This window comes from Procambarus clarkii, chromosome 45 (genome assembly GCF_040958095.1).
Source record: "Procambarus clarkii isolate CNS0578487 chromosome 45, FALCON_Pclarkii_2.0, whole genome shotgun sequence".
Taxonomy (NCBI): Eukaryota; Metazoa; Arthropoda; class Malacostraca; order Decapoda; family Cambaridae; genus Procambarus; species Procambarus clarkii.
This window is the reverse complement of record NC_091194.1, coordinates 32,361,521-32,375,761: the sequence shown is the minus strand read 5'-3', so window position 1 is coordinate 32,375,761 and position 14,241 is coordinate 32,361,521. Positions and strand designations below refer to the sequence as shown.

Here is a 14,241-nt window from a genome sequence, read left to right as displayed (position 1 = left end):
CATGAATATGAATCTGATTTCCTGTTACTCATACGAATTGTTTGCAATTTCACTAAGTTTGCTTAATCGCCATAATATATTAGCGCTCAGAGCCACGGTAAAATTGTTCACAGGTATATCCCACATAACTTGTTTATTACGTGCTTAATATTTATATCTCCTTGACTCGGTCTATATCAGCTTATGCTTAGAGAGCTTGGGTTAACTGACCTTGTTTAGCTTGGTGCTTGAGAAGATGCGATGTTTACAGTTCATCTCTGTTGTTTAGAGGTATTGGGTAAGGTAGAAGTAATGGGTAAGGTAGAAGTAATGGGTAAGGTAGAAGTAATGAGTAAGGAAGAAGTAATGGGTAAGGTAGAAGTAATGAGTAAGGAAGAAGTAATGGGTAAGGAAGAAGTAATGGGAAAGGTAGAAGTAATGTGTAAAGAAGAAGTAATGGGTAAGGAAGAAGTAATGGGAAAGGTAGAAGTAATGTGTAAAGAAGAAGTAATGGGTAAGGAAGAAGTAATGGGTAAGGTAGAAGTAATGGGTAAGGTAGAAGTAATGGGTAAGGAAGAAGTATTGGGAAAGGTAGAAGTAATGGGTAAGGAAGAAGTATTGGGTAAGGTAGAAGTAATGGGTAAGGAAGAAGTATTGGGAAAGGTAGAAGTAATGGGTAAGGAAGAAGTAATTGGAAAAGTAGAAGTAATGGGTAGGGTACAAGAAATGGGAAAGGCAGAAGTGATGGGTAACGAAGAAGTAATAGGAAAGGTAGAAGTAATAGGAAAGGAAGGAGTAATGGGTAAGGAAGAAGTAATGGGTAAGGAAGAAGTAATGGGTAAGGTCAAAGTAGTGGATAAGGAAGAAGCAATGGGTAAGGAAGAAGTAATGGGTAAGGAAGAAATAATGGGTAAGGTCAAAGTAGTGGATAAGGAAGAAGTAATGGGTAAGGAAGAAGTAATGGGTAAGGTAAAAGTAGTGGATAAGGAAGAAGTAATGGGTAAGGAAGAAGTAATGGGTAAGGAAGAAGTAATGGGTAAGGTAAAAGTAGTGGATAAGGAAGAAGTAATGGGTAAGGAAGAAGTAATGGGTAAGGTAAAAGTAAGGGGAACAGTAGAAGTAATGGGTAAGGTAGAAATAATGGGTAAAGCAGAAGTAATGCGTAAGTTAGATGTAATGAGTAAGGAAGAAGTAATGGGTAAGGTAGAAGTAATCGATAAAGTAGAAGTAATAGGTAAGGTAGAAATAATGGGTAAGGAAGATGTAATGGGTAAAGTAGAAGTAATGAGTAAAGTAGAAGTAAAGGGTAACGTAGAAATAATGGGTAAAGTAGAAGTAAAGGGTAAGGAAGATGTAACAGGTAAATTAGAATTAATGGGTAAGGAAGAAGTAATGGGTAAAGTAGAAGTAATGAGTTAGATAGAAGTAATAGGTAAGGTAAAAGTAATGGGTACAGTAGAAGTAATGGTAAGGTAGAAGTATTGGGTAAAACGGAAGTTATGGGTAAGGTAGAAGTAAAGGGTAAGGTAAAAATAATGGGTAAGGAAGAAGTAATGGGTAAAGTAGAAAATTAGGTAAGGTAGATGTAATGGGTAAGGATTAAGTAATGGGTAAGGAATAAGAAATGGGTAAAGTATAATAATGGTTAAAGTAGAAGTAATGGGTAGGGTAGAAGTAATAGGTAAGGAATAAGTAATGAGAAAAGTTGAATAATAGGTAGGGTAGAAGTAATGGGTAAGGAAGAAGTAATGGGTAAAGTAGAAAATTAGGTAAGGTAGATGTAATGGGTAAGGATTAAGTAATGGGTAAGGAATAAGAAATGGGTAAAGTATAATAATGGTTAAAGTAGAAGTAATGGGTAGGGTAGAAGTAATAGGTAAGGAATAAGTAATGAGAAAAGTTGAATAATAGGTAGGGTAGAAGTAATGGGTAAGGAAGAAGTAATGGGTAAAGTAGAAAATTAGGTAAGGTAGATGTAATGGGTAAGGATTAAGTAATGGGTAAGGAATAAGAAATGGGTAAAGTATAATAATGGTTAAAGTAGAAGTAATGGGTAGGGTAGAAGTAATAGGTAAGGAATAAGTAATGAGAAAAGTTGAATAATAGGTAGGGTAGAAGTAATGGGTAAGGAAGAAGTAATGGGTAAAGTAGAAAATTAGGTAAGGTAGATGTAATGGGTAAGGATTAAGTAATGGGTAAGGAATAAGAAATGGGTAAAGTATAATAATGGTTAAAGTAGAAGTAATGGGTAGGGTAGAAGTAATAGGTAAGGAATAAGTAATGAGAAAAGTTGAATAATAGGTAGGGTAGAAGTAATGGGTAAGGAAGAAGTAATGGGTAAAGTAGAAAATTAGGTAAGGTAGATGTAATGGGTAAGGATTAAGTAATGGGTAAGGAATAAGAAATGGGTAAAGTATAATAATGGTTAAAGTAGAAGTAATGGGTAGGGTAGAAGTAATAGGTAAGGAATAAGTAATGAGAAAAGTTGAATAATAGGTAGGGTAGAAGTAATGGGTAAGGAAGAAGTAATGGGTAAAGTAGAAAATTGGGTAAGGTAGATGTAATGGGTAAGGTAGATGTAATGGGTAAGGATTAAGTAATGGGTAAGGAATAAGAAATGGGTAAAGTATAATAATGGTTAAAGTAGAAGTAATGGGTAGGGTAGAAGTAATAGGTAAGGAATAAGTAATGAGAAAAGTTGAATAATAGGTAGGGTAGAAGTAATGGGTAAGATTGTCATAATGGGTCATAACATTATTGGTCTTCATTACTGATAAAGTAAAGCACCGAGAAACATATCTTATTAATAGTATCTGAAGGAAGTGTTAACTATCCCGAACAGCAGAGTATATAATATTCCCGAGCAGCAGAGTATATAATATTCCCGAGCAGCAGAGTATATAATATTCCCGAGCAGCAGAGTATATAATATTCCCGAGCAGCAGAGTATATAATATTCCCGAGCAGCAGAGTATATAATATTCCCGAGCAGCAGAGTATATAATATTCCCGAGCAGCAGAGTATATAATATTCCCGAGCAGCAGAGTATATAATATTCCCGAGCAGCAGAGTATATAATATTCCCGAGCAGCAGAGTATATAATATTCCCGAGCAGCAGAGTATATAATATTCCCGAGCAGCAGAGTATATAATATTCCCGAGCAGCAGAGTATATAATATTCCCGAGCAGCAGAGTATATAATATTCCCGAGCAGCAGAGTATATAATATTCCCGAGCAGCAGAGTATATAATATTCCAGTTGTTATAATATCCAAGATTAACATTGTCTCAATGTTGAATTAACGTTACTATATGGTAGTCACTGAGCATAAGTGACGCTCTCCATTAACATCTGTCATAAAGTGAAACAAACAACTGGCGTCAAATTCAGAGAAATGTATTATTAAGGAGCTTCAGCAGCCATAAATTCCCCGACATTTTCCGGACTGTCTTCTCTTGTCTCATTATCTTTCGCTTTAGTGCTGGAGGCGTCATTTCCCGCTGTCTCCTGAGAGTTGCCGAACGGAGAGGAACATACAGAGGTGGAGACAGATCATTCGCACCTTCAGCATCCCAGATCTCGGTCTGTTGCGGACAGTCAATGTGATTTGATTTCTTACCTTTCTCTGTATTTCCACCCCAGCACACGTTAATAATTAGGATACTCCAGTCATTATACAGGATTATCATATTATTATAGAATTACTGGATGGGGTATCCGGCGGTGCCCGGGTCGCACACTCGTACAGGTTTCCCACGACATACGCCTTCCCCATCTTCTCCGATACACACCCTCCCTCTCTATCCACCAAACACGTTTACTGTCTCCCACAACACACACCCTCCCCAGGTGTATCGCTATACACACTACCTGCCTCCTCTAAGCACATCTCATATACCCCTTCGAATAACCTCCCCTTATCTGTCCACAAACACCCTCCCAGCCTTCACCCATTTACATTCACCTAGTTTCCTCCCTCCAAGTAAACACTGAAACACACTTTCCCTATTTTACCCTATAACTGCAGCATTTTCTCAACCCACTGTCTTCAGTACTGTGAACATCTTTACACCATACCATCTTCACTTACACACACCCTCCCCATACTCCCCCTATCACAGTAATAATTTAAGTAATGGTGCTGTCTTAAGACAAACATAATAACATAGGATAACAAAAACCACACTTAAGGTTTTTTTTATGTAAATATTTGAACAACACTTGGTGTTTCGCACTCTCGTGCGTGCATTATCCAGGTCTGAGAATACAGTGAGGACGAGACTTACATCTCGTCCTAACCCGATAGTCGGACCTGGATAATATACTCAGGACTTGGTGCAGTTCAAATCTATACGTAAATTACACAAATACACTCCATTAGAGTTTTTTTTGTTTATCCAACTGTACCAATTTCCACTACACACTATCTGCATCACTGTAATCAAAAGGCTGTGACCAGAACACAAAACTCTCATCTGATCACTCGTTTAGCAAGTCAGTATCTGAATACACTAACAATAATGCAAACGTAAATCTCTAAGGACTTTCCTTTACAGAGTTCATATCCTCCCTCTATGTGAATGTTTATTTATTTATTTATTTATATATACAAGAGTTGTTAGATACTTGTACAGCCAATAGCACTCATAGGGTTTCGGACAAGTCATTAATGCAAATTTTTCCCTAGAATACTTCCCTCCAAATCTTTAACAACCAGGTACCCATTCACTGCTGGGTGAACAGAAGCTACAGTTAAGGATTGGTGCCTAGTAAATCCTCCCCGGCCAGGATACGAACCCAGGCCAAAGTTCGCGAAGAGCCAGGCGAGTGTTACCACTTCAGCACGGGGACTGCTTTCTCAAAAGGCCATGCAGACCCACATCGTGGAAAAGGGTGCAGTGGCCGATTCCAGTTGAAAGGCTTACCCAGATTTGTATAAGGCCCTCCAAACATTAGCAACATGCATGCAACGTTGCAGGAAGCTGACCCAAAAAGTCTGCATGGCTTTTAACCTTGGACAGACTTTGTCTTTAATAGATAGATGGGGAACCATGAGGTACCAGTTTATTGATCTATCTGTATGTCTCTCTCTCTCTTCCTCCTTCCCGTTCTCCAAGTCTCCCTCCCTACCATTCTTTCTCCCATTCTCCTTCATTCCCCAACAATCTCCCATTCTCCCTTTCCATTTTACCTCCCTCCATTTCTCTCTACATCACATTTACTGTCCCTACAATGTTCCCCATTTCCTGCTCTGTCCCTCCCTACCAATCTCACTCCTCTACCATTCTCCCTTCCAATTTTCCTCCTTCACATTATCTCCTCTTTCATTCATCCTTTCTTCCTTCCAGTCTCACTCCCTCCCATCCTACATCCCTCCCGTTCTCTTTATCTTCCTTCCCTCTGATTCCCTCCATCCCATTCTCTCTCCTTCCAAGCCTTTTCTATTTCCTCTTCCCTCACACTTTCTTTTCCATTTTTACCATTCTTTTCCTTTTCCCATTCTCTCTCTCTCTCTCTCTCTCTCTCTCTCTCTCTCTCTCTCTCTCTCTCTCTCTCTCTCTCTCTCTCTCTCTCTCTCTCTCTCTCTCTCTCTCTCTCTCTCTCTCTCTCTCTCTCTCTCTCTCTCTCTCCTCTCTCTCTCTCTCTCTCTCTCTCTCTCTCTCTCTCTCTCTCTCTCTCTCTCTCTCTCTCTCTCTCTCTCTCTCTCTCTCTCTCTCTCTCTCTCTCTCTCTCTCTCTCTCTCTCTCTCTCTCTCTCTCTCTCTCTCTCTCTCTCTCTCTCTCTCTCTCTCTCTCTCTCTCTCTCTCTCTCTCTCTCTCTCTCTCTCTCTCTCTCTCTCTCTCTCTCTCTCTCTCTCTCTCTCTCTCTCTCTCTCTCTCTCTCTCTCTCTCTCTCTCTCTCTCTCTCTCTCTCTCTCTCACTCTCTCATCTCTCTCTCTCTCTCTCTCTCTCTCTCTCTCTCTCTCTCTCTCTCTCTCTCTCTCTCTCTCTCTCTCTCTCTCTCTCTCTCTCTCTCTCTCTCTCTCTCTCTCTCTCTCTCTCTCTCTCTCTCTCTCTCTCTCTCTCTCTCTCTCTCTCTCTCTCTCTCTCTCTCTCTCTCCTCTCTCTCTCTCTCTCTCTCTCTCTCTCTCTCTCTCTCTCTCTCTCTCTCTCTCTCTCTCTCTCTCTCTCTCTCTCTCTCTCTCTCTCTCTCTCTCTCTCTCTCTCTCTCTCTCTCTCTCTCTCTCTCTCTCTCTCTCTCTCTCTCTCTCTCTCTCTCTCTCTCTCTCTCTCTCTCTCTCTCTCTCTCTCTCTCTCTCTCTCTCTCTCTCTCTCTCTCTCTCTCTCTCTCTCTCTCTCTCTCTCTCTCTCTCTCTCTCTCTCTCTCTCTCTCTCTCTCTCTCTCTCTCTCTCTCTCTCCCCCTTTGAGCAAAATTGTATCGAGTAATCTTGAGTCAACGATATCAACTTAGAATCAACATTTCCTTCATTGCTTCAATATCGATAACAGGATACTATCTGAATATTCATTTTTTTATTATTATTAGCACATTAGGTACAACTGCATTTATTCAGCTACCGTAGACTATATGAAGTGAAGTACAGTGTCAAAATCCTAGCTACTTGGAGCTAAAAAATCCTCATCACACAGGATGATTAGTCATAGAGTTTTTTTTTTATTATTAACACATTAGGTACATCTGCATTAGTGCAGCTACCCTAGACTATATGAAGTGGAGTACAGTGTGTCAAAAAAGCTAACTAGGTGATGCTAAAAAATCCCCATCACACAGGATGGTTAGTCATACAGAGTCATGTGATAAGCGGTCTGCACTGGCAGACTCCGGATGCATTTTGAGGATATCAACAACACAAGATTGAATAAGGTAGCAGTGGTAATACAAGTCCCCATCTCGCAGGATGGTTAGTCATACAGAACCATGTGTTTATTAGCCTGCACTGGCAAATTGTGGGTATACTGTGAGGATATCTTCAAGAATACGAGAGTGAATAAAGTAATTGCAAAGCTCCAGGTATCTCATGCCAACTGGTCTGAAAGGTCTAATAACTGGGCATTCAGTGATGTAGTGCGGGAGATCATGCCGTAGTTCCTGCTCACAGAGTTTGCAACTGGAGTGCTCAGGATTGGGAGACCCGTCACCTGCAGCCACCTGCCACAGGTAACGGTAACCCAACCTGATCCTTCCAACCACTGTGTCGCACAGTCTAGTGGACGTTTTGTGCTGTCCATAGATGTAGGTTTCAGATCTGAACAAATCATAGCTTTTTATACTAGTACTTTCAGTTCGTTGGGAGTCAGTAAGTTCTTTCCTATCAGATCTGAATGTTTGGACCAATACAGTTTTGACAGCAGAGATGGGGATACCTAGATCTAATTCAACTTCAAACTTGTTACACGCTAATTTGGCTGCAATGTCTGTCTCATTATGATGGATTATATTTATGTGTGAAGGTATCCATACAAAGGAGATTCGAGACCCTTTACTCTGTGCATCAATTAAGTCATTTATAGTTGGGAGTATGAGGTTTTTGCTGTCGATCTTCCAAGAGAAGTTTTCGATTGCTTGAAGAGCAGACTTTGAATCGCAGAATATTATTCCTCCTCCAATGTTTTTTAATGTGCTGGTTGCTAAGTGTAATGCTGCAAGTTCTGCTTGTGTGGAGGTCAGCCAGTTGTTTAACCTGACACTGACAGTCTGTGCAAATATTTTTTCTATAAAACCTACATGCCGCTGCAGTCCGTCCAGTAGAAGACTGGACTGAGCCGTCGGTGTAGACACAGTGCTCGTGAGATCTTAGACTCTCGATGGAGGAGGCAATTGTTTCAAAAGTGACAGCTTTGAGAGGAGCAAGATTCTCATTATCTTTCTTGGTGACAGGTGTGTATGATACTTGAATGGTGGGGTACAGATAAAGAGGAATATCAGAGACAGGTAGATTGCACTTAAAAGGAATGTTAAGTTTAATGAGATTGTAAGCATTGTTGCTCAGCCAATTATCATAAAAGGAGTGAGTTGGTATGTCGGCACCAGTCAAAAGGGTGTTAACAGCACTAAATAATTTGTCTCTGAGCAATGCAGGAGATGTAGGATCTCTCATGACTTTAAGGTAAAAGGTAGTGTTGACTTGCATTATTCTCTCTAGTATGGTTGGAAGCTTCAGTTCTTCCCTCATGTTAATGATTCTTGTGCATCTTGGAGCACCAAGAATTATCCTCATGGCCTCATTCTGTACTACTTCAAGTTTGTCCAACACAGAGGAGGGGAAATTGATTAAGTGCAGAGCATTATAATCAACGAGAGATCTAACAAACATCATATAGAATAGTCTAGCATATTTAATATTGATACCAATATTCTTACCAGTAAGTGTTCTCAATGATTTTAGTCTTTCTTTTAACCTACGGTGTAGATCATTAACAATGTCACTGTTGATACCAACTCCAAGGTATTTGTGCTGCCTACACGTTTCAATGTTCTGGTTGTTGACCTTGAAAGGTATAGGGACATGAGTTTTCTCTTGGCGATGGAGAACTCTGGATTTAGTTATAGAGATAACAAGACCACATTCAATGCTTTTAGCAGCGAATGAATCAAGTAGAGCTTGCAGTCTAGTTTGGGAATTTGCAACAATGCATATATCATCGGCATAACAGATGACGACTTCGTCAGGTAGTGTGGGAATATCAATTGTTAATTTATGCATCAGAACATTGAACAGTGTGGGACTTAGCACTCCACCCTGGGGTGTACCCAACTCAAAGGGTGCACAGAGTTTAATTTTGACCCCCTTGAAAAGGACTGAGGCGGTTCTGTTGCTCAGGTACCCTCTGAGCCATGTCAACAGTCTTCCCTTAACTCCAAAAGAGGCTAGCTGTTCTAGGATTATTTCTCTGTTTGCTGTATCAAAATCAGTTTGGAGATCAATAAACGCTGCCTGAGAGTTTGGTCCCTCTCTGATAAAATACTCAGCAAAGCAAGTTTGTGTGCTTCTTCCGGGAAGGAAACCATACAGGTTAGGGGCAAGGTGGGGCTTGATTTGAAACATTAGTCTGTCGAGAATAATTCTCTCAAGAACTTTACACATGCACGACGTCAGAGAAATGGGTCTAAATTTTTGTGAATTAGGCTTGGGTATGGGTATTGTGAGTCCCTGTGTCCAGCGGTCAGGTAAAACACCCTGCCTTAGACTTTGAGTAAACAATTCTAGCAAAATGCTATTTGGCAGCTCAGCAAGTACTCTCATGGTGTTGTATGTGATGCCATCCTCTCCAGGAGAGGTAGCCTTACCTTTCTTGAGTGCATTTTTAATTTCAAAGGGGGTTATGCCTGTTGTTATCATCAGGCCCTATTTCACTACAGGCAATTTCAATATTGAAGTTACAATTTATTTTAGTACTAGCCAGATAGTTTTGCACATCTAGGGGCAGGCTGCTTATACTAGCAGTGCTTGCATATTGCTGAAGCAGCATGTCGGCATAGTCTACAGGTGAATGGTGATCAAGTTGACGACTGCTAGGACGAGAAATCTTTTGAATTTTATTCCACATTTGGGATGAGGATGTTGCATGATTGATGCCTTGCAGAAACTGTTCCCAGTGCTAGTTATACACCTGTTCCTTTAGCTCTCTAAACTCTCGGCTGGCTTTAAGAAATATGTTGAGGGTGTCAGCTGTTTTATGTGTTTTATACTGCTCAGCTAGGAATAGAACTCTGTCATGCAGGGGCTTAAGGCGTGAGTCAGTGAACCACCTCTGTCCCTTCCTCACTGTTTTGGGTCTTGTGGATTTTACAACATTGTCATAAAAAGCGGTTACTTCAGTGACCAGGTCCTCATAAAATGCATTGACGGTAGTAAAGCAGTAAGTGTTATACCATTCAGAAATGCGGAATTTGAAGAGCATGTGTAAATTTTCAGGGATATTAATTATTTTTTTCAAAAGCTTAGGGGTTTGACATTATTGATAGTGTCATAGAGATACTGAATTCTATTTTAAATCACTCTATGGACAATCAACCCCACATTTCAGGTTAATCGGAGATGTTTGTTATCACAGGAGTCAAATCATTCTTCAAGCGGGGTCAGTAGTCGACTCCAACACAACAGTTGGCACCCACCATACTATCACAAATCAGCGATCAACGTTGCATGAGGTTAACCTCAAGTGTCAGGCCTGCAATCTTGGAAAGAGACAAACATTTTCTCATTTATATGTTAGGTAATTTAGAGGTTGGTATCATGTTATCATGCCTCAGTTCATATTTATGCTTGCCCTTAAAAAGATTCTATTTATTTTTTTGTATGTTGAGATGATGTTCTAGAGAAGAGCTCAGTTATAGTGACAATGTTGCCCTTCCGAGATGTTGTATTCGTCTTCAGCTTGTCCAGAAATATTGACCAAGTAGGGGAACCATTGTCTCCAGGGCTGGAGATTTCAGAGATGGCGAAGCCTTACCTGGCGATGATTTCAGGGCTCAACGTCCCCGCCGCCCAGTCCTCGACAGCCAGTGTTTTGTTAGGGTTTGGTGAATGGATAGTCAGAACTGTTTGAACAATATAAATGGCATTACTACCCTGTTACGACCCAGTTAAAAGACCCGGTTCTCAGAGTTACACATTTCATACACCCATCTCATATTGTCGGATGTATATGAGAGAATGTTATATATATCGGTGGGCCGATATATGTTGAGTTTATAGTAGAAAGTATGCCAGTATTGTATACTGTAGTTCATTGTATGAGGAAGGGTTTGCTTGAGAGGGTACAGGTATTAGTCAGGTGTACTTGCTGTGGACACGTGTGCAGGGAGGAGGCTAGAGACGCGTCCAGCTGGTGGAACAATTATATACACTAATAGTAATTTAAGCCATTTAAGAAAGTTTATTATGTTATTAGAATGCATATATGTCATGTTAGTGTGACAGTGTCTGAGTGAGAGTGATTATTTCAGTGTGTAGTGTGTTAGTAAAGAGTTATTATTCATAAGTGATAACTCTGAGGGAGTGAGGCCTCGTGGCGGTGAGGCAGCCAGCGTCGCCTCAGAGAGTAGTTACTGGCGGTGGTCTGGGCTGTCAACTTGTACTTCTACTTTAACTTAAGTTCAGTGTATTCTTTGTTCTGTTGTAGTTGATAGTTATCTGAGGAGACAGAATAAATATTAAAAGCCATAACAAGTCTACACTGGATAGATAATTGCAGTAATCGTGTCATGCCATGTACTAAGGAATTTATATATACATTTTATATACATTTTTACTTTTTCGTTTAATAAATTGTTTCTGCTAGGTGTGCCTATTAAATGTATGGTATTATTAACCCTAGATAAATATATGTGTGATTATTACCCATGCTAGCAGGTACACGATCCTTGCTGAACTAGGATAGATAACATCCCTCAGGAATATTGCTGTCGTGTAAGGTAACAAAGATAGGAAAAAAAAAGTATTAGACATGAATACATAACTACGAACAGTTAAGCTGCTACATGGCAATGACAGACTCTTTCCATTTTAGACAAAATATTGAGCATCTGATGTTCCTACTGACGGCACCATAGTGAATTTTACCCATTCTCAACACAGGAATATGTCTCATGGATTCTATTATAATAAAAAATCATCCTCCGTTGTTTTTCAATAATGGCATATAAAAAATTATCTCTGACATCTATATGGAATGTTTTCAGTGTCGATCTATATTGCGAGTGGTAAAGTCCTATGGGGAAATATATATATCAGTGGAGAGTAGTTGTCACACAGGTAGCAATCCGTTCCAACACGTTCAGCACAGTTCACAAACACACACTCACAGGGGCTGTGAGAGCAAGCAAACAAAGAGGAAATAGTGGCAACACAGGGATAACATTATAAACAATGGAAGGTGATGGAACACAAATAGAGAGAGGAAGAACAAAGAACAACTGAAGAATAGCAGGCAATAAAGAAAACATTGAATGAATGGAGAAGTGATGTTAAACACTTTGTGGTGCTGAGGTGTCCGAGTGTTAAGTTGTGTGGTGCTGAGGTGTCCCAGTGTTAAGCTTTGTGGTGCTGAGGTGTCCCAGTGTTAATCTTTGTGGTGCTGAGGTGTCCCAGTGTTAAGCTTTGTGGTGCTGAGGTGTCCCAGTGTTAAGCTTTGTGGTGCTGAGGTGTCCCAGTGTTAAGTTGTGTGGTGCTGAGGTGTCCCAGTGTTAAGCTGTGTGGTGCTGAGGTGTCCCAGTGTTAAGTTGTGTGGTGCTGAGGTGTCCCAGTGTTAAGCTGTGTGGTGCTGCTGTGTCCCAGTGTTAAGCTTTGTGGTGCTGAGGTGTCCCAGTGTTAAGCTGTGTGGTGCTGTGGTGTCCCAGTGTTAAGCTGTGTGGTGCTGTGGTGTCCCAGTGTTAAGCTGTGTGGTACTGCTGTGTCCCAGTGTTAAGCTTTGTGGTGCTGAGGTGTCCCAGTGTTAAGCTGTGTGGTGCTGTGGTGTCCCTGTGTTAAGCTGTGTGGTGCTGTGGTGTCCCAGTGTTAAGCTTTGTGGTGCTGAGGTGTCCCAGTGTTAAGCTGTGTGGTACTGCTGTGTCCCAGTGTTAAGCTTTGTGGTGCTGAGGTGTCCCAGTGTTAAGCTGTGTGGTGCTGTGGTGTCCCAGTGTTAAGCTGTGTGGTGCTGTGGTGTCCCAGTGTTAAGCTGTGTGGTGCTGAGGTGTCCCAGTGTTAAGCTGTGCGGTGCTGTGGTGTCCCAGTGTTAAGCTTTGTGGTGCTAAGGTGTCCCAGTGTTAAGCTTTGTGGAGCTAAGGTGTCCCAGTGTTAAGCTGTGCGGTGCTGTGGTGTCCCAGTGTAAAGCTGTGTTGTGCTGTGGTGTCCCAGTGTTAAGCTTTTTGGTGCTGAGGTGTCCCAGAGTTAAGATTTGCGGTGCTGAGGTGTCCCACTGTTAAGCTGTGCGGTGCTGTGGTGTCCCAGTGTTAAGCTGTGTGGTGCTGTGGTGTCCCAGTGTTAAGCTTTGTGGTGCTGTGGTGTCCCAGTGTTAAGCTTTGCGGTGCTGTGGTGTCCCAGTGTTAAGCTGTGTGGTGCTGTGGTGTCCCAGTGTTAAGCTTTGTGGTGCTGTGGTGTCCCAGTGTTAAGCTGTGTTGTGCCGTGGTGTCCCAGTGTAAAGCTTTGCGGTGCTGAGGTGTCCCAGTGTTAAGCTTTGTGGTGCTGTGGTGTGCCAGTGTTAAGCTATGTGGTGCTGTGGTGTCCCAGTGTTAAGCTTTGTGGTGCTAAGGTGTCCAAGTGTTAAGCTGTGTGGTGCTGTGGTGTCCCAGTGTTAAGCTTTGTGGTGCTGAGGTGTTCCAGTGTTAAGCTGTGTGGTGCTGTGGTGTGCCAGTGTTAAGCTATGTGGTGCTGTGGTGTCCCAGTGTTAAGCTTTGTGGTGCTAAGGTGTCCAAGTGTTAAGCTGTGTGGTGCTGTGGTGTCCCTGTGTAAAGTTTTGGGGTGCTGAGGGGTCCCAGTGTAATGCTGTGTGGTGCTGTGGTGTCCCAGTGTTAAGCTTTGTGGTGTTGAGGTGTCCCAGTGTTAAGCTGTGTGGTGCTGTGGTGTCCCAGTGTTAAGCTTTGAGGTGCTGTAGTGTCCCAGTGTTAAGCTTTGTGTTGCTGTGGTGTCCCAGTGTAAAGTTTTGCGGTGCTGAGGGGTCCCAGTGTAATGCTGTGTGGTGCTCTGGTGTCCCAGAATTAAGCTGTGTGGCGCTGTGGTGTTCCAGTGTTAAGCTTTGTGGTGCTGAGGTGTCCCAATGTTAAGGTTTGTTTTGCTGTGATGTCCCCGTGTTAAGCTTTGAGGTGCTGTAGTGTCCAAGTGTTAAGCTTTGTGGTGCTGTGGTGTCCCAGTGTTAAGCTCTGTGTTGCTGTGGTGTCCCAGTGTTAAGCTGTGTGATGCTGTGGTGTCCCAGTGTTAAGCTGTGTCGTGCTGTGGTGTTCCAGTGTTAAACTGTGTGGTGCTGAGGTGTCCCAGTATTAAGCTTTGTGGTGCTGTGGTGTCCCAGTGTTAAGATGTGTGATGCTGTGGTGTCCCAGTGTTAAGCTCTGTGTTGCTGAGGTGTCCCAGTGTTAAACTGTGTAGTGCTGAGGTGTCCCAGTGTTAAGCTTTTTGGTGCTGTGGTGTCCAAGTGTTAAGCTTTGTGGTGCTCTGGTGTCCCAGTGTTAAGCTGTGTAGTGCTGAGGTGTCCCAGTGTTAAGCTTTTTGGTGCTGTGGTGTCCCAGTGTTAAGCTTTGTGGTGCTCTGGTGTCCCAGTGTTAAGCTGTGTAGTGCTGAGG

At 41.9% G+C, this 14,241-nt stretch overlaps 1 protein-coding gene across 1 annotated transcript; it reads left to right on the top strand.

Annotated features, from left to right (window-relative positions):
- Positions 1-291: 291 nt before the first annotated feature.
- On the top strand, positions 292-1,398 carry LOC138350332 (seminal vesicle major clotting proteins-like). Its single transcript, XM_069300958.1, has one exon. It carries the CDS (start codon positions 292-294, stop codon positions 1,396-1,398), a length of 1,107 nt encoding a protein of 368 aa, XP_069157059.1.
- The last annotated feature ends 12,843 nt before the right edge of the window (positions 1,399-14,241 follow it).

Excerpts from the sequence above, each read along its gene's own strand:
- LOC138350332 (XM_069300958.1), top strand. The coding sequence starts at position 292 with ATGGGTAAGGTAGAAGTAATGGGTAAGGTAGAAGTAATGAGTAAGGAA.